Genomic DNA, 20544 nt, shown 5'->3' on the forward strand with positions numbered 1-20544 from the left:
GGCAGGAGCCTTGGATGTAAAAGAAACATAAGACTGTGGTTTCAGCAGGTTTAATTGAGAAAAAAAAACAGATGGGCTGAAATATTCGAAACGATTTGAGTCGTCTTGGGATGACCTGGTGGGAACTCAGTCTAATGACAGATGGCAATTTAGTTGTCCTGTTGTCATGAGATCTAGAAAAATCCTGGAATCCATCGATGATCCCTTAGAAGGAAAGTACAATCCTGGCCTTCAAAAAAGATTTCCTAATGCTGCAAAGAAGGACCACAGAACTCCTGTTTAGGTGCAGAAGTTGATGTTGGAGGAGGAGATCCTTCTAGGATGTTGCATGGCAGCTATGGGAAATAAGAGGTGTGTTTCCCAAAGTTTTTGACAGGAAGAATAGCTCGTCCAAAGGTTTTGATAGATGAGGCCCTAAAACGATGCCATGATTCTACACACATGTAGATACTTGCACAAACTTGGACCTTAAGACTCTAGAACTAGGAAAGTGGGGGTGAATCCCAGCTGTCTTTCAAATAACTAAAGACCACTGTAAGGGTGAAAAAACATATATAGTCTGCAATGAGATCATAAGAATTAAAAGCAATAGTTCAGCTTAAGAGAAAAAGAGCCATGAACACTGGATGTGTGAAGTTTTGTCTCAGGTAGGAACTCCTTTGGAGTTCTCAGGATGTTTAGCAGGCAGATAACACCAGAATTCATGTGGCTAACTTCTTACTGATGAGGACCTTGCTGATTGGCATGGAAGGATCTATGAAGAACCATTGCTGTGTGTTAGAGAGTAAAAGCAGTTTGTGGCATGGAAATTGCAGCCCAGGGGTAGGATGTCTTGGCAAATATCTCTTCCTCCTGGAAGCAGGGACTGAGAGTTTAGGGGAAATGATGCAGGAGGCATGTTGGGAATAGATGTGGAATTGCAACTCTAAAAAGTTGACTGGGTTTGTTGTCCACCCCTTCGTTTGGGAATCCTCTTGAAAGTTCTCAAGTATGTTTGAGGAATCTTTAAGACAGTGCTGTAGTGAGAAATACAGATCCTAAGAGACTGTCATATGTTTACATATATGTAGTGAAAGGATGGTACAATGACCCCCAATATAATGTCTGTAAGAATCCCTCTCTCCTTGGCTACGTGTGTTGATAGAAAAAAAGAGGCCATCTGTGGGACGTCTAACTAAGAGAATATTAAGAATATCTTTAATGCATTCTTAAACTTGAGGAAACCGTATCACCAGCACACCCCCAGGCCTCTGTTGGTGACCCCAAAATGCACTTCTGTACATATTTACGTGACTTTGCTGAGGCTTCACTGATAGTTACACCAGTGTTCTTTCTTGTTTCTGTTGAGCAGCAACATGGTCTAGTGGTTACTGACCTAACTCAGCCACTTTTGGTCAGCAAAGGCAAATGGAAAAAGAGCCAACAGGACACGCCCCATGAGCCTATAATGCTGGTTCCTGAGCTATGCTACCTGACAGGTACTACAGATTTATGCAGTCTTCAGAGAAGTCCACCCCTTTTAAGCCCCAGGTGTTAGGATGTAGAAGTACCGGCTTTTCATAATACTCCATATGGCCCAGAGCTGCATTCTCTCTGCTGGTTCTTCCTCTTGCAGTTACAGTGGTCCAGGCTTCTCTCATGTAAATCTATTCTTGCTTCTTTAGCTATATCTTTTCTAAACTTTTTTTGTAAAGGTCTAACAGATGAAATGCGTAAAGACTACAGAGTGATGAGAGACTTGGCTATGCATACAAGGTTGGATCCAGAAAAAAGGCAGCATGAATTACGAAGATTCATGAATATTGTACAAAAGTAAGTGTTATTTTTCTCTCTCTCTCTGTGTGTGTGTGTGTGTGTGTGTGTGTGTGTGTGTGTGTGTGTCCTGAAGCGGAGACTGCGTAGAACCCCTGGCATCTCAGATTCTCCAACTAAAATGTGACAGTTGGGACGAAAATGATATCTTGGGGGAAACAACTCTATTTTTTTCTGTCAATGCAAAGTTAGGGGAAGTCTGGAGGGGGAGAATGATATAGAAAGATCCTAAGACCCTGTGCAAATGTGAGAGCGAAGACATCATGATTTCAGGGTACCAGGGACCTTCTTTGTACCATGTCAGCACAGAGGACAATAGAAGACATCTTTAGATTAGAGGAGAATTTTATAAGTGGATCATTGCCTTTGCTTATTTCGTTTGGATTGATTTTTAGAAATTTTAACTTTCAGAAATAAGAGTGCACAAAGGGAACTCCAACTTTGGGATTTGAAATTTGACCCCAACTTCGTGTCCTTCTCAGGAAGAATTATGAAAGAAGTAAGAATTCTTCAAGGAAGCAGAGCGGTAAGACCATTTCAAAGTGGCCATGTTTCACTTGCTCATTTAGTTATTTGAGGTCAGGTGAGTAATAACACAGAGGAACTCACTCAGGTCAATACCTGGGACTACTCTCTCTTCTTGGGTTACCTGTCCTTTCTCTATGAGACAGTAAGCAGATGTTCAATGAGAATGCATGTAACGTGGTTGGCATGTAGTAAACTGTGTTTTATCCTTATTAGTACTGTGGACATTGCTCATGGCAAAATTATCTTCCAAATGCATCCTTACGAGTCAACTACCTAGAACCAAAACAGCCCAGAATGACCCATGATGGAATTCCAGTATTACTCTCTATCTTAAGGAAAAAGATATCATTCAGTTATGACTGAAGTTTAAAATTGTAGTGTTTCAATAGGAAGTAGCACAGATTTACGATGGAAAGGCTCTTCGATGATGTATAAAACTTCATTAAAAAAATATATATGTATATATGTCTGTCTGTCTGTCTTGGAATTCTCTTCCAGTTCAACTCCCATCCACAATTTGCAGATTGGTCAAAAGAAACTAGAAGTGGACCTTTACTCAATGTGAAGTCACTAGATCATTGGCTAGTGCTATATCCTAGGAGAAATTATGGAGCAGCCTTGTCCTTGCTACAGAGCCTACGGAAAGTTACACCCACCATGGGCATAGCTATGAGAGATGCAAAAATGTAAGTACGGCAGAAATTATATCCGATTTAAAAATTAGTTGTCAGCAAGGGGTGCCTGGGTGGCTCAGTCAGTTAAGTGCCTGACTTCGGCTCAGGTCATGATCTTACAGCTTGTGAGTTTGAGCCCCACATCAGGCTCTGTGCTGACAGCTTGGAGCCTGGAGCCTGCTTTGGATTCGGTGTCTCCCTCTCTCTGCCCCTCCCCCCCCTCTCAAAAAATAAACATTAAAAAAAAATTTAAAGCAGTTATCAATCTAAAATTGGAATCAGAAGATACTAAGTTATAGGAATCAGTCACTTCATCAAAATGAAAGTTTGTAAACAAAAAAGTCTATTCTAGTCAACAGGTATTAAAATAGGCTTTTGTGATATATGGTTTGTGGCTATTGGGATACATGTTGAGGAAGCCAAAAATTGACCTTATTTTTAAGAACACACTTTCAACTGAAATACTTGACTTAACATAGTATCTTGTTTTATCTTATATCATGCTTCATTGGCTGCATAAAATGTTACATGTTCACTATTTGTCACCGGTTGAATATAGAGTATATATACTTATTTTCTAGGCTTGAAGTAAATGATACAGTCCAATCCTATACAACCATCTTAGAAAACCATGTGTCATCCAAAACACAGATGGTAAGTGTCTATTATATATGTATATATGCACACTACTTAGTGACTATCCTAAAACTGCATTTGTATGTATTTTTAAATTTGAAATGTTGCCAGTGGTTTCCAAAACTAGCAAACAAATATAAATTTACCCCTCTCATGTAGCTGAATACAGCCTTTTGGGTTTTAGCCACTAGGTAATGTTGGGTTTTAGCCACTAGGTAATGTTACCATGTTATGCTAATTCTTTCAGGCTTGAGAACTTGGAATTATTATTTTTTAAAATCTCACAGAGGCGCCTGGATGGTTCAGTCAGTTAAGTGTCTGACTCTTGGTTTTGGCTTAGATTATGATCTCACAGTTCATGGGATTGAACCCCATGTTGGGCTCTGCACTGACAGCTCTGAGCCTGCTTGGGGTTCTCTCTCTTCCTCTCTCTCTCTGCCCCTCCCCCACTTGTGTGCGCGTGCTCTCTCTCCCTCTCTCTCTCTCTCTCTCTCTCTCTCTCTCTCTGTCTGTCTCAATCCTTTAAAAATGAAAAAACATCTCGCAAACTGAAAACCACCATATAAATGTAAAGTAAGGTGGATTATGGTAATCACATTCATCCTGTCTCCACCCCCAGCTGTATCCTTTGAAGTCCATGATCTTGTTCTAGTCCAGCATGTGTTCTCTACTTTGGTATTTTTCTGAGGACTTTTCCTTACCTTTTCTCCATCCGGTGTCTTAGACTAAGTTGTCATTATGTTGTATCTGAATTACTAAGGCAACTTTTTTCTTCTTCGTTCCTGGGGTTCTTTCTCCTAATCCATCTTGCATTCCTTCTTCCTCCTCCAGGATGATCTTTAAAGGGATCTTTGTTTCTTGATCATGAAACCAGGATGTTTCTCCTATTGTCCTTTACAGAAAGGGTAGACTTTTCTCTTTTTAGTTTCTACTATGGAGGCTTTTAGGCTACTCTGAAGCCTACCTTGTATGAGCCATACGCATTCTTAAATGAAAGGTCTCATTTTTGAAATCCTATTGTACTTAAATTTTGTGTATTGCCTCCTGTTCCTTGTTGAGTGCTGTGTTTTGTTCTGTTCTTCAGTGTTGCAGCCTTAGATCCTCAGCTGGAAGCCTTCATTGGGAATCAGCAAAGCATAGTGTTTCCATTTGTTAGAATCAGAGTTGAAGAACTTTGGTAGTTGTTTAAATCCTCTAAACAGGAATTTCTTTGCTCATTTAGCATCTGTCTGAAAAGCTCAAGACTGCCCTTTTAATTGTGGGAATGTCTTAAAAGATGTCTTTATCCCTTGAATGGGATCTTGTCCCACTTTGAGTCATTTGTCCTAACTTTGCTTTTTTGGAACAGTATCTTCTACTCAAGGTAGCTCCTTCAATATTGTAAGGTATTCTGTCAGATGGAGTTGGGGGGAGCATGTCTACAATCCTTCTTATGCACACCACACAATTGGGGATGACCACATAACACAAGGATTGACAATTATGTGTAAAATGGTCTTTAAGTGCAAATGGAAATCTCCATAGATCGAGTAGAGAGGGATGTATGTGAACAGGGGTGAAGCCATGCGGCTAACAAATCTCAAAGCAGTGTGGCAGTAAGGTGGGGGGCCAGAGGACATCAAGCTACAGATTTATATTACATCTAAAATAAAATTTTAACGTCACAGATATGCAATATGGACTGGTGGTAACACTACCAACAATTCGCAGTTTGGGAATATATTCTCCTTATGGTGTATACAGATAACCCCCTTATAGCTCACTGGTTTAAACAAGGCATGGTGAGGAAGCACAAGTGTTTGAATAATTAAATTCCTATAAATGTGTGAGTTGGAAGAGTAAGGCAGTAACAGGAAATAAAAGTGTGTTCAAGCTATGGGGATTTCTTTGGTTTGATTTCCTTCCTGTGAAAAACAAATCTAGGATTTTGTTAAAAACTTAAGGCTAAAAGAATAAAAATACATTCACTCACCTGTAATAACCGGTTCCTGAAAATTAAACATTTGCAGTAAAAAGTGCCAACTGGAAACATTGTCCCCATTATTTTAAACAGAGAACCTTACTGTGTTCCTTTTCCAAATAACCATTACACATCAATCTGAAACTTCCAGTTTCTGTTCTCATGAATATTTAGAACCTTAAGTTCTTTTAACTTTATACTTTAATGCAATTTAAGACTTACAGGAAGAGTTGCAAAGGCAGTACTAAGTTCTCTACAGCCATCATCTGGATTCCACAAATAATACATTCTAACACATCCATATAATTGTTCTCTCTCCCTCTCCTTTCCATCTACCTACCCCCTTTTCTGCAAATCATTCTCTCCCTCTCCTTATGTACAGAACATACACACATATGTCCATTTATGCATGTGTGTCATTATTAACAGTATGTGTGTTTTCCTGAGCCATTCATCCATCTACCTGCCTAATTCCGATTCTACCAACCATCTCCTTTATAGGAAACCAAATTATTGGGTCCTTCTAGGATCACCTGAGGCATTTAAGAATTTATTTTGTTTTAAATTAATGTATTTATTTTCCAGAAAGAACACAACCGGGGGAGGGACGGAGAGAAAGAGAGAGAATCTCAAGCAGGCTCCTTGCTGCTAGTGCTGAGCCTGACATGGGGTTTGATCCCATGAACTGTGAGATCATGACCTGAGCCCAAATCAAGAGTCAGACATTTAACCAACTGAGCCACCCAAAGTGCCCCGAATCACCTGAGGCATCTGATGGCCGTGTCTTTTTAGTCTACTTTTAATCTGGAAAATTTTTTTGGTCTGCCTTTGAGATCTATGGCCTTGACATTCTGAAAGTATGCTGGTCAGTTATTTTGTAGAACAGTCCTCAGTATGACTTTGCCCGTTTCTTTGCAGCTGGAGTCAGGTCACGTGCTCTTGCAGGATTACCACAGAAGCAACGCCGTCTTGTTTTCAACTCATCATGTTTGGGAGCATGTGGTGTTGACTTGTAATTTTAATTTGGATCATCTGATTCAAGATGAGGTCTGGTAGTTTCCCCATTTTTAAAGTGATAATTCCCCCCCCCTTATAATTAATCAGTTAATTGGGGGGAGACATTTTGAGACCATGCACATTTCCTGTTTCTCGGTGGTTTCACTCCCCAGTTTTAGCATCCATTGATGATTTGTGCCTGAAATAGTGCTTATTATGGTGCTCCCCAGTCAGTGCTTTTTATGCTTTTGGCATCTCTTCTGTGTTTGTTAGTTGTTTTTCTATTAGGAAGACCTTTCCATTCTTCTTGACTCGTGCCAGTATGTATTTATTTACTTATGTAAACATGGACTCATGGATTCTCATTTAATGGATTATGATCTTTTACCCTCCGGTGAAGTAGACTGTTTCCTTTATGCTTACTGTTCTCCTGATGCATCTACTACCCACCCCCGACTGCTGTCACCAGAGCTTCGTGTTGTGTTTGTTTGAATTTTGCCCCTAAAGAGTCCACCATATAGTCCTTTTTTTAATGTTTATTTTTGGGAGAGAGAGGGGGGGAGGGGCAGAGTGAGAGGGAGACACAGAATCCGAAGCAGGCTCCAGCCTCTGAACTGACAGCATAGAGCCCGAAGCGGGGCTTGAACTCATGAACCGCGAGACCATGATCTGAGTTGAGGTCAGACGCTTAGCCGACTGAGCCACCCAGGTGTCCCTGCATAGTCTTTTTGGTCTGTTTTTCTTTTTGTTCAACCTTGAGCTTCGCCTTTAGTGGGATATAGCTGTGGTTTATTTGCTCTCTTGCTCTAGTAGTATCCCATTTTTTTCCCACTTAACCCATTCTATTCTTGATGGACATGTGGAATGTCTCTAGTTTTGCTATGATCTAGAGTACTGTTTTGCATACTTTAGTACATGTCTTTTGTGCACATGCATTTCTGTTGGCAATTTACCTTGGAGTAGAAAGGTCCCTTGTCATTAGATGCTACTTATCACTTTTCCAAAATGGTGGGTGTGTACATTGGTACAACTATCAGCTTGAACATTCCCGTGGCTTCATGCCTTAATATGTAGTGTTCTAAAGCTCATCTGTTTAGTTTTGAGTGGTAGAGACTCAAAATCTATCTCTAGTACTCTTTCCTCGACAGGGAATTGCCTTCAATTTCTGTCCTCCTCTCTCTCTCAGGCTGTCTGTTCATAGTCTCCAACCTTTCAGAGGGTGGGCAGACACTTTGGGAGAAAGCATCCCCACTTGCTGGGATCATCTCTCTACTTCTCTCCTATCTTAACTCTGTAAATCTTTTTTTTTTAATTTTTATTTATTTTTTTAAATTTGCATCCAAGTTAGTGCCACAATGATTTCAGGAGTAGATTCCTTAATGCCCCTTACCCGTTTAGCCCATCCCCCCCCCCACAACCCCTCCAGCAACCCTGTTTGTTCTCCATATTTAAGAGTCTCTTATGTTTTTGTCCCCCTCCCTGTTTTTATATTTTTGTTTCCCTTCCCTTATGTTCATCTGTTTTGTATCTTAATGTTCTCATACAAGTGAAGTCATATGATGTTTGTCTTTCTCTGACTTCACTTAGCATAATACCCTCTAGTTCCATCCACATAGTTGAGAATGGCAAGATTTCATTCCTTTTTATTGCCATTAACTTTAGAGCTCAGCCAGTTTAACAAGGCCATAAACAGGCATGCCCCTATATTTTCATAAGCTTGAACAAGTTCTCCTCAGGAGGAGACAGGTCCATGCTACTCCAGAAGCTGGTTGTAGGAGACAATGTTAGTTGACCACTCTCAGAAAACTCAGAAATCATCACATAAAAATTAGAATCTAGAAGATTTTAAACTCATATTTAAAAGCCTGACTTACCAGATAATATATAAATATATACATATAAAGAGGGAAAGGTGTGTGTGTGTGTGTGTGTGTGTGTGTGTGTGTGTGTGTGTGTGTAATCTGTACCCAAAAGATTAGGTGCTTTTCAAAACGTATCTGTAAATTAGTTCAGCTTTATACTTAAGTGATCCCAATGGACATGGAGAAATCCTAAACCAATAATGAAGGACTGACATTACTATCAAAAACACACAGTGACTACAGTCCACTGCAAGTAGAAATCATTAGTCCACATACATTTAAAAACCGAAGAATTACTTGTAAGTAGCAATTATATTAGAATAATATCAATGGAAGGGCACCTGGGTGGCTCAGTTTGTTAAACATCCAATTGATTTTGGCTCAGGTCATGATCTCAAGGTTTGTGAGTCTGAGCTCTGCATCAGGCTCCATGCTGACAGTGCAGACAGAGTCTGTTTGGATTCTTTCTCTCTCTGCCCCTCCCACACACTCTTCTCAAAATAAACTTTTTTTTCTTAAAAAAAGAAGAATATTAATGGAAGTTAAAAAAAAAAAAGCTTAGACCATATAAGTAGTATGTATCAAGACCTGTATAAAACAGCAAACTAATAACAATGGGGGACTCCTGGCCCTCGGTGAATGCATTGGGAATGAAGTCTAAATTTTAATGCACTAAGAACAGAATGAACCAAAATAAAGTAGGAGGAAATAACAAAAAGCAGAAACTAAACAGAACAACAAATCTGAAGCCAAGAATATTAAAACTTGAGGTTGTCAAGTGTGAAGAAAAGAGGCCAAAAGAGACTTGACAACATTAAGAACAAGGAGAGTTCATGATTAAGATTCCTTGGAGGCTAAAAAAATATTAGGAGAACACCATGGTCCAGGGGGGTGCTAGTAGATCTGAAAACTTGAAATTCAGTTTTTAGAAAAAGAGAAGTAATTAGCTGGTTAGTATTGTGAATTATAGGAAAAATGATTGCAAATGAAAAAAATGCAGATAATGCATTTGATAGAATTCCACATTTCTTATGTGAAAAGAAAAACTCATTTAATCTAGAATAAGAATTTCCTGGGGTGCCTGGGTGGCTCAGTCAGTTGAGCATCCAACTTTGGCTCAGGTCATGATCTCACGGTTCAGGAGTTCGAGCCCCATGTCGGGTTCTGTGCTGACAACTCAGAGCATGGAGACAGCTTTGGATTCTGGGTCTCCCTCTTTCTGCCCCTCCCCTGTTCTCTGTCTCTGTCAAAATAAACATTAAACAATTTCCCTAATCTGATCAAGGATATTTGCCAAAAAAATCTTGCTGAAGGCATCATCATGGTAAAAATAATATATTGAGGATTTTCCCATTATAGTCAGAAACCAGCAAGCAGTAATGGCTCTTCCTCATGGCTCTGTGTCCTGCTGGAGGCTTGAGCACATGTAGGAAACCTTGCTCTGCTGCCTGCGAATCTGGTGGTTCCCATAACTCCTGAGCATGTTTGCTTGGAGATAAGATGGGGATACTAGTATTCATCTCAGTAGGTTGTTGAGGAATTAATTGAGTTGAGTACAATGCTTGGCAAGTGCTTCTCACATAGTCTGCAACTGGAAGTGGTGACTGTCCTGAGAATGGTATGCTTCAATCTGTGTTTTAACCCTTCCTTGATAACTTCATGATAAACTCCTAGAAACAGAATAACCAGGATGTACAGACTTTGCAAGTTCAGACAATCGATGTGTATCGCCTGTGCCTGGCTCCCAGACTCTCTTCTACACACTTTACAATTATTTAATGTAACAGGATTCCAGACCTTTCACAGATAAGCTATTGAATAAATGGACTCTGCTTTATCAGTGTTCCACCTAAATATCTTCCTTGATATTTCTCCTGTGCATTTCTCCTGTCACTGTGGTTGCATCTTGGACAGTTTCATTTTTGCTTTCTTTCAAGGTCCTTTGTGTGCTGTCCAGTGACAGGAAAGACCTGTATGATGGCATTAAAAAATACCTGTGCGTCAATTGCCCCATCCCAAGCCAGTGTGTGGTGGCACGGACCTTAGACAAACCCCAGACGCTGATGACCATTGCTACAAAGATTGCCCAGCAGATGAACTGCAAGATGGGAGGAGCCCTCTGGAAGGTGGAAATAGGAGTATGTTGGATTTCTTTGCCTTCTCTTTATTTCAGTTGTTTCATTGAATTTGCTAAGACTGTATTTGACTCTCTTTAACATGTAATTGCTTAATTTTGCTCACGTTTTGTCCTAACTCAATGGACTCCCTTCTTAAACCTTTCAGTTACGGAATGCAATGTTCGTCGGTATTGACTGTTTCCACGATATTGTAAATCGACGGAAGTCCATTGCAGGCTTCGTGTCCAGCGTCAATCAGGAATTAACACAGTGAGTGGGCTCTGGCAGACATGGTTCAGTTGGCAGCTGGCTGGACAAGCAGGAGAGTGGGCGTAACTAATGCTCCTTAGCAAGGTCCACAGACAATGTGTTCTTAGCCACCTTGTACTGCTCCTCTTCTGGCAAGGTTATGCTCCAAAAACATTTTGTGTGGAAGCCTCTGTATGATTTTTCTATAGCTGCATAACAAATGATGACAAATATGGCAGTTTAAGATGACACTCATGTGTCTGCACACAGGTCTGTGGGTCAGCCATCTGGCACCACATGGCTCTCAGGTCCTCATATGGCAGAGGTTAAGTGTCAGCCAAGCCACATTCTGGTCTGGAGAATCCAAGGGCACATCCTTTTGGCAGAATTCATTTTTTTTGTAGACCAAGGACAGAGGTCCTCATTTTCTTGCTGGCTGCCACCTGCCGGCCAGTCTCCATTCCTAGCATTTCATCCACATTCCTTCTTACATGCCCTGATCCCCCAGGGCACCATGAGTCCTTGTTCTGCTTCAAACCTCTCCTTCTCCTCTGCCATCAGCCAGAGAAAACTCTCTGCTTTTAAAGGGGCTCATGAGATTAGATACAGTCCATCTGGAAAATCTCCTTATCATAAAGTCAACTGTGTCACAGGACATAATCACGGGGCAATATCTCCTGATAGTCACAGTCCTGGGGATTAGGACAGGTAGGATTCTGCCTACCACAGGCTCTTATCAGTGGGTCTCTGCATGGGACCATCAGCCACAGGAAAGAACTGAGTGTGTACATGGGGAAGACCAACTAGGAATGCAACCAGTAGCACATAGATATGGGATGTTGTCTTCATACGTTCATATGTAATGCACCTGCCAAAGAAGACCTGCTTCCATACCCCGTGCTTCTCCTTTGCTCCAGGAACACTTCTGTTTTCTGGGCTTAGAATAGAATCCACCTTGAGATGAGTTTGCACACACTTTATAGTTTCCTGAGCATTAGGACATGTATGACCGTCACAAATCACTGCTATGTTTAATGATGAATGTGACCCACTAGGTATAATTCGAGAGTTTTCTTTTGAGGATTCATCTTTATTTTCATAAATGACCATTTTTTTCCCAGTCATACTCTATTTCCATACAGTAACATTGTTTTGTTTTTTTGTGTGGGGAAGGGAATTTGAAAATAATGGGGAGGAAATTAAGCTTTCATTCAGTTCATAGATAATTTTTAAAATTTTATTTTGAGAGAGACAGAGAGAGAGTGAGCAGAAGAGGGGCAGAGAGAGAGGGAGAGAGAATCCCAGGCAGGCTCCATGCTGTCAGTGCAGAGCCTGACACGGGGCTTGAAACCATGAACTGTGAGATCATGATCTGAACCAAAACCAGGAGTCAGATGCTCAACTGACAGAGCCACCCAGTGTCCCTGGTTCAGAGAGCTTTTTGAGCACTTGCTATGTTCAAATGCTGCGAAAAGAGCAGTGAAAATGTAGTGCCCAAAAGCATCATCTCTTCTCATAGAATGTAAATACCGAAAAAGAGGCAGACAAACAAATACGTTGTATCATGTCAAGTCATTGTAATACTTTGAACTAATTAAATCACAGGGGATAGAATACTGAGACCAGAGGTGCCTGGGTGGCTCAGTTGGTTAATTATCTGACTCTTGATTTTGGCTCAGGTCATTATCTCATGGTTCGTGAATGGGGAGCTTGATTAGGATTATCTCTCTGCCTCTCTCTGCCTCTCTCTGCCTCTCTCTGCCTCTCTCTGCCTCTCTCTGCCTCTCTCTGCCTCTCTCTGCCTCTCTCTGCCTCTCTCTGCCTCTCTCTGCCTCTCTCTCTCAAAATATTTACAAAAGAAAAAACAATAACGTTGAGACAACTATTGATCTACTGGGACACGGTCAAGTAGCTATTACCATTCCAAAGCAGATTGCTCCTTCAAAGCAGATTATTATGGATGAACCATTGTTTAAGGCATCAGCCTGGAAGCAGGAATCTCCAGGAAAACAGTCTGTTTATTTTGTGGTGTCCACCAGTGGGTGAGATAGCAGTAGTCAGCACTTTGAAAGTATGAATAATTTGTAGCAATGTTAATCAATGCTTCCATTCTATATCACTATTTGTGTACATTCAGAATCTTATTAAATGCCTAAGATACCAGAAGAGACTAATGCCTTGATCTCTGCAGGGAAATGAAAGAATGGATCCTCAAATGGATCCTCAGCTACTGATAGTGACTTTTTTTTTTTTTTGGAAGTCCTAGATTAACTCCGCATCAAAATGATGAAATTTTAAGAATCCTGTTTGCCAAACTAATGGCTTATGTTTCTCCAAACAGGTGGTTCTCTCAGTGTGTCTTCCAAGAAGCGGGGCAGGAGCTTGTGAGTGGGCTGAAAGCCTGCTTGGAAGGTCAGTGTCCCCTGGAGGTTGGAGTGCCTGACTTTATAGTTGTATATACTAGTTGGCCATTAGTGGAGATATTATCCCCCAGGAGATTTTTGGCAATGCCTAAAGACACTCTTGGTTGTCACAACTGGGATGGAAGTGCTACTGGCATCTAGTTAGTGGGTAGAGACCAGGAATGATGCAGAAGACAACAACACGCCTACCGTCACCACCACAAAGAATTACCTGGCTCAGTATTTCAGTAGTGGTGCTGTTGAGAAACCCTGAGCTAGCCTGAAGGCCTAAAAGCTGCGAAAGTGTCCTGGAGGCTACAGTGTTGAAAAACTGAACCTAGGAGTTGTTACAAATAGCAGTGGCCAGTTTGTTCCCAGTTACTGTCTATTTATCCGTGTTTCTCATTTCCTTTCAGCTGCCCTGAAGCTCTGGTATAAACATAATCTATTTCTGCCACAATCCATCATTGTGTATCGGGATGGAGTGGGGGACGGTCAGCTTCAAGCACTGATTGAACACGAAGTACCACAGATTCGGTCCTCCTTAAAATCTGTTTACGGCGACGAGTCTAAGTATATAAGTTGTAAAATGCAGATTCTTTGACATTCTGCTCCACACCCAAGTCAAGAGTGCAGAGCAGAACTGAAACATTCCAGATTGTGTTCTTCCTTTGGAGCCCCATGATCTTTCCTTTTTCCTAATCTCCCTGCCACCCTTCATGTAGCGGGGGCTTCTTAACCTCAGATATTCATTAAAATCCATGATCATAGCTGGTCGATGGTTCGTGTTTATGGAACTCCTTTCTTCGGGAGTTGTGTCAGTCGAGGGCTGGAGAATTCCTCTCAACTGCCTCCTCTGGCCTCATCTGTTTGTGGGTGAACCCTGGTGCCCAGCATAGGTAGGAGGGGTCCTGACCTTGTGAAGAAGTTCCTCCCCCTATGATGTGGGTGGCTGTGAATAGGAACCTCTTTTACTGCTTGAGTCGGGCACACAGAACTAGGACCTAAAACTGGGGTGTGTGGGGAGCAGTCTTTTGCAGATTCTTCTTAATCCTGTCTGTGTGGTGTTTCAACCTCTGAATGCTTCTGAGATTACGGGGCACACCTAGTGACACCAATCGTAACTCTTAAGGGTCCGACTAACTGTCGTTGTGGTGAAGAAACGAATAAATACCAGATTTTTTGCTGAGTATCAAGGAAGACTTCAAAATCCACTTCCAGGAACGGTTATTGATGTGGAGGTGACCAAGAGGCAATGGTAAGCCATTCTTTTATTTATTTAAATAAAGGTTCCCTTTTATTCAAACAGAAATGTTATTTTTTTTCTTCTAAAAAAAGGTTTGCATGGTTTGGAGGAGAAAGAATTGACCTAAAGATGGTGAAAAAATTATATAAACAGATACACATGGAATTATAGAGGTTTCTGTCTTCAGTTGTCTTCTCCTAGAATTTAAATATGCTTACCATTCTGAGATTCTTCAGTTGTTGGGAAGGATGGCAGGACTCCTGGTCAAATGGAGACTCATCCATTCTGCCAAATGAAAGAACTATGCAGAACCCTGAATGGGAAACAAACAGGACCTTCATAGCATCAGACAGGGAGAAACATAGTAAGATTAAGGAAGGATAAACATTGATCAATCTAGGAGAGGGCAGGAAAAGAATGAAGAGAAAAGCAAGTGGAAAGAAAGTAAGATCAACACCAAGCAGAACATAGTACACATAAAAACCCACGAGCTACAAGAAGTTGATGAACCTTGCCATTTCTATCATTGGGGACTTTGAATGGATTCTGGTGACTTTCTGGGAAGAGGAGAAGGTGTTCATCCCTGGAACTCTAAACTCAGTGTCCCTACGATCGTATCCAACATGCCAACTTCAAGTTTCTGCATCTAGGCATTAGCACAGATGCTTTTGTAGAAATCATGAGAGCATTATTACTTGTTTGCTTGTATTGATGGTTGCACTGCCCTTTGTTGACTTGCTTTCCCCAATCATTGCTCAACAGGCAGGCTTCTAAATGTAAAGGAAATTTGTCCATAGAATGGATTTCTGTCCATTCATGTCACGTCAGATACTAGGTTTGCTATGTTGTTTTTTCTTTCTGAAAATAAGCTGACATGCTGTATTCCTGTGTTGTGTGATTCCAGGTATGACTTTTTTATCGTGAGCCAGTCTGTGAAAGATGGTACTGTCACTCCCACTCACTATAATGTTATCCATGACACTGTTCACTTCACCCCAGATGGAATACAGTGTCTAACTTACAGACTATGCCACATGTATTATAATTTGTCAGTAAGTACTTTTTTTGATATGGATTTTCCTATAGATCTGTAAAATTGTTTGAAATTAAATCTATACTTTCTGAACCTTTGAATTGGTATCTCTGAAAAGTTACATTTAGGGAAAGTAGAGAGAAGCTTAATTTTTTGTTGTTGTTCTTCTTCTTCCCACTAAAGGGTGTCATTCGAGTCCCTGCTCCTTGTCACTATGCCCATAAACTGGCTTACCTTGTGGGCCAGAGTATCCACCAAGAACCACACTATTCCCTGGCAAGCCGTCTCTTTTACCTGTGACCCACAGAAGAGAGCCTGACGACTTGTTGAAAGCCACCATTTGTGAACTTATTTTTCCTTTTTAAGCTGTCCTTCTGAGATACTTTCCTTGATGCAGTTTTAAATTATAATCATTATTGGTTAGACATGAGGGTTCAGAGTGGCGCATGCTTTGGGCAATACTACCACTGACTGAACATGACCCTTCTATTTTCCAGGCAGGAAAATGGGCTGTGAGGGTTTTGTCTTGCAATCCACCTTTGAAATGTGTTACAGTGACTTTATGATTGACCATGCCTGAACACTTGGTGTTCTGAGCAAGTTACTGTACTCAGTGTAGTGGCTGGACGTTAGTCACATGCACAGGTAGATTATACTTGGAAAATAATACCTTTTTGAAACACTTAGTTCTTAAAGAACAGCAAAGCTCTAAAAAAAAAAAGAGGCAAAATTAAATGGGGATTTATTTGTGTTAATTAAAATTTTGTATGAAAGAAATAACATGTATGTAGTATCGATTACTCTTTGGACTGGGGTGGAAATTTGAAATGTATCTCTGGTAGAGATGTAATGAGGAGAGCCTTTTGCTTTAAGAGTTGACAGCTTAGGAACATCAAAATGTTTTGTCACTTTTTCCACAAGGAAGCAAAATGAAGAGCTCTATTAGCACTTCTGACTAATTCATTCTCTTGTGTATGTTCCAAGTGGGACGTTATTGTTAACTGGACTGTAATCAAAAGGGTCCTGGGTAATTTGTTAAAATGAAGCTATTGTGTCTTTCTTGAAAACAGATAACTTTTTTTCTCTCTCTTCCCTTAAAACTATCTTTAAATAGATTCAGGAAATATGTGAAACTTTGTTTTTTTTTTTTAATATTCCTACATAGAATCATATTTTGGGGAGCAGTAAGGAGTTGATTTGTTTCAGACATAACAAAAAAGGATATGTTTAAAAACAATAGAATTTCTTTGATCATAAGTTAATCAATTTAGGTTTGCAATTTGAACCAGTTTTCTAAGAAATAAAATTAAAACAAAAGTCATTTTAAAATATATTGTAATCCAAGTAATAGCTTACCTAGCAGGATTGGCAATAATGATAAATAGAATATAGAGGATGGGTCTATAATTAAAGATAAATTAAGGTAACATGTTTTTTTCTGATGCTAGATTTTGACTTAAGATAATACATTTCTAGAGATCTATATAAAATGGAAGGAACAAACTCAAAGTAGTTATTAAAACTTTCTGAACATTTCCCATAAGTACAAGACAAATCATTTATTTATAACAGTATATACAAATTTCAAGATTTATAAATTTAAAATGATGTAATAAAGGTATTCATGTTACAATCATTGAAATTGGGTTTTGTTATTTTATTATATTTTTAATGTAACTTATTGTCAAATTGGTTTCCATAACAATACCCAGTGCTCATCCCAACAAGTGCCCTCCTCAATGCCCATCACCCACTTTCCCCTCTCCCCCACCAACCCTCAGTTCTCAGTATTTAAGAGTCTCTTTTATGGTTTGCCTCTCACTCTTTGTAACATTTTTTCCCCTTCCCCTCCCCCATGGTCTTCTGTTCCAATGGAATACTACTTGGCAATGAGAAAGAATGAAATCTGGCCATTTGCAGCAATGTGGATGGAACTGGAGGGTATTAATGTTAAGTGAAATAAGTCAGTCAGAGGAATATAGATACCAAATGTTTTCACTCACATGTGGGTCTAGAGAAACTTAACAGAGGGTCTTGTTACTTTAAAAATATAGTCTGGTCTTAAATTTCTTAATCTACTGACTAAAAGAAGTTGTTGGTTTTCTAAGATACATGGAAATAGTTTTGTGATTAAGGTGATATCTGACTTTATTAGCTTACTAGCACTTTATAAATTAGGTGAAGGAGGCTGGTAGTCAATATTTCTAGGAGAAAGCCTCACTGTTCCAAGAGCTTATAAATCCCACTTACATACCACTGTGCCTGAGTTTCCTATTACGGAGTAGGTGTTGAACTAATTAAAGGTCTTTTGGGAATGGGTTTGGCCTAAGTAGCAATGCAATATGTAAGAAAAATGAACTTCCTCTGGCAAAAGTTAATAAATATATATATATCAAACCTCCCACTGAGCACAACTCAAAGAGCTGGACAAAATATCAGAATGTTAAACAGCATTGAGGAGATGGTGAGACACAGAAGAAAATAGCACCAATATCTAGCATAAGGAAATCTAAAGGGATGACCCTGGTATTTGTTATGATGTTTATTTCATAAACTATAGATTCTTTAAGTGTCCTTCATCAAGTTGACAGTATTAATTCTTATTTATTGAGTCTTTAGCATGAATGGATGTTGAATTTTGCCAAATGCTTATTCCGTATCTATTGAAATGTTCATGATTTTCAGCCTGTTGATGTGGGAATTGCTGTGTCAGCTTTCTATTACTGTAACAAATTACCACAAAGTTAGCACCTTCAGACCTCATAAATGTGGTATCTTCATTTTGTAGGTTATAGGGCTGACCTGGGCCTCACACTGGGCTAAATTAAGCATGTCAGCAGTGTATTCCTTTCTGGAAGTGCTGGCAGAGAATGCATCTCTTGTGTTTTCTGGCTTCCACAGGCTGTTCCTTACCCCATGGCTCCTACCAACTTCAAAGCTGGCAATGGCTGATTAGCTCATTCCCCCATCCTGTCTAATGCTGACTCCTCTTCCCCACTTCTACTTCTTAAAAAAATTTTTTTAATGTTCATTTGTTTTTGAGAGAGAGAGAGAGAGAGAGAGAGTGAATGCAAGTGGGGGAGGGGCAGAGAGTGAGGGAGACACAGAATCCAAAGGCAGCCTCCAGGCTCTGAGCTGTGAGCACAGAGCCCAATGTGGGGCTTGAACCCACAAACTGCGAGATCATGACCCGAGCTGAAGTAGGACACTTAACTGACTGAGCCACCCAGGTGCCCCTCCCACTTCTACTTTTAACGACTCTTGTGATGACATTGGGATCACTTAGTTAATCCAGGATCCTCCCCCCTATTTTGTTAGCTGATTAGCAGCCTTAGTTCCATCTGCAGCTTTTTTCATTTCTTTTTTAAGAAAGGCAGATTGCCACATGCAGTGCCTCATTTGGATATGTCTGGAGTCTTGGAAGCTTGACCACCCAAGTTCTCCTACGAAGGGATCTGGAGAGCTTATTGAGAGGTTCTAACAGGAAAATTGCAGCTACTTGTAAGGCCTTGACCAAAGAACTGTTCTCCTCTATTAGGGAAGGTCGTCCTCTTGGACCGGGCGTGCAGCTTGAGGAGGAATGTATATGGAGTTGTGAGGGAGGAAGGGGACATCTGTCCAGCCAGCCAGACCAGCTGAGTCAACCCTGGTGATCATTGGGGTGGCAGATATCGCAGCCAGGTTGCTCTCACACCCCAGTTTACAACTTTAATTACCTTTCCCCATACAAGGCAACATCTGGGCAGTTCCAAGGATTAGAACAGGAGTATCTTGGGGGGTGGGCATTATTCTGACACAGATAATATTGCCCAGGAGTGTCTGGGAGCAAGTACTATTTGAATGTAGAAACCCCTCCCTCCATAGGTACCCAGGGAGAGAATAAGAGACACTCGGCGGGGGGCGGGGGGGGGCCGCTGGAGTCTCAGTGGGGGCAGAACTCTTGAGTATCTGCACCGTGTCCTGTGTTCCTTTCGCCCTTGTCCTCCTCAGTCTGCACAGGTGACAGCCGACCTGCCCTGGGTGGAAGATTTGTGGGGGACCTCTCAGCTGTGTTCCACCCCATCACTCACCTGGCTTTCTGTTCTACCTGTGCCTCCCCCTGCCAGGGTGTGTGGCCCAGGCAGGGCTGACTCAGCCACCCTCTGTATCCAAGAGCCCAGGACAGATGGCTACCATCACCTGCACTGGAAATAGCAACAGTGTTGGCAACCGGGGAGCAGCTTGGTTGTAGAAACACCTGGGCCATGTTCCCAAACTCCTGACCCACAGAATTATAACAGATTTTAAGGGATCTCAGAGAGATTCTTAGGCTCCAGGTTAGGCCGCCCAGCATCTCTCTCTCTGCGGCTTGAGCCTGGAGATGAGGTTGAGTATTCCTGCCCAGCACGAGGCAGTGGCTTGGGGCCTGCATTGTGCTCAGGGCTCACAAGGAAGTGAGATTAAAACCCATGGGCTGCCTGCACCTATTCACTGCCCAGAGCCTTCCTTGACACTGTTGCTTAGTGGGTAAGTGCCTGCTGAGTTCCAGGGATGTGTCCGTGGGGTGGGGGGTGGTCACGCATGGCCATCCTTTCTCTTCTGGTCCCCCGGAACTGGGTGTGTTGCTGCACCTCCATTTCTAAAGTCCTGGGTGTGGTCTGCTGACTCAGCCGTCCTCACCATCTGGGGCTCTTGGTCAGAAGATCACTCTGTCCTGCACTGGAAGCATGTTAGTTCCTAGGACCAGCTTGCCTAGGGAAAAAGTTCTCCCCTCGAAACTCTTGCTCACTCCCAGTATCCTGGTTCTATACACCCCCAAACAGTAGCCCCAGTTGATCCCTGGGTCCGATCTTAGGCTGAGGGTAACCGGCTTGTTACAAGGAGGGCTCACGTCTGCCAGAGTGGAACACCCATGAAATATGCTGAGAGCTGTCTCTCTGTCCCTGAGGACACATCCCTGCATTGTCCCCTCCCCCCAATCAGGGATGACAGCGTGGGAGGAACCGCAGGGTGAGGTGAAGATCGTCCACCCCTCATGACTGCCATAGTG

At 41.4% G+C, this 20544-nt stretch overlaps 1 protein-coding gene across 1 annotated transcript in view; it reads left to right on the forward strand.

Annotated features, from left to right (window-relative positions):
- LOC124525671 (piwi-like protein 1) overlaps positions 1 to 17127 on the forward strand; it is a 30607-nt gene extending 13480 nt beyond the window's left edge. Inside the window, exons 10-22 of the mRNA XM_047098223.1 lie at positions 1352 to 1478; positions 1695 to 1812; positions 2224 to 2338; positions 2839 to 3026; positions 3596 to 3668; positions 6529 to 6657; positions 10406 to 10606; positions 10752 to 10855; positions 13176 to 13246; positions 13653 to 13809; positions 14369 to 14494; positions 15387 to 15534; positions 15699 to 17127. Coding sequence (XP_046954179.1) covers positions 1352 to 1478; positions 1695 to 1812; positions 2224 to 2338; positions 2839 to 3026; positions 3596 to 3668; positions 6529 to 6657; positions 10406 to 10606; positions 10752 to 10855; positions 13176 to 13246; positions 13653 to 13809; positions 14369 to 14494; positions 15387 to 15534; positions 15699 to 15815 — 1674 coding nt within the window. The 3' untranslated portion in view covers positions 15816 to 17127. The remainder of the gene's footprint in view (positions 1 to 1351; positions 1479 to 1694; positions 1813 to 2223; positions 2339 to 2838; positions 3027 to 3595; positions 3669 to 6528; positions 6658 to 10405; positions 10607 to 10751; positions 10856 to 13175; positions 13247 to 13652; positions 13810 to 14368; positions 14495 to 15386; positions 15535 to 15698) is intronic.
- Positions 17128 to 20544: the final 3417 nt, after the last annotated feature.

This window comes from Lynx rufus, unplaced genomic scaffold (assembly GCF_022079265.1).
Source record: "Lynx rufus isolate CCGP_SWC_20201006 ecotype Redwood Valley unplaced genomic scaffold, mLynRuf1.p SCAF_45, whole genome shotgun sequence".
Lineage (NCBI taxonomy): Eukaryota > Metazoa > Chordata > Mammalia > Carnivora > Felidae > Lynx > Lynx rufus.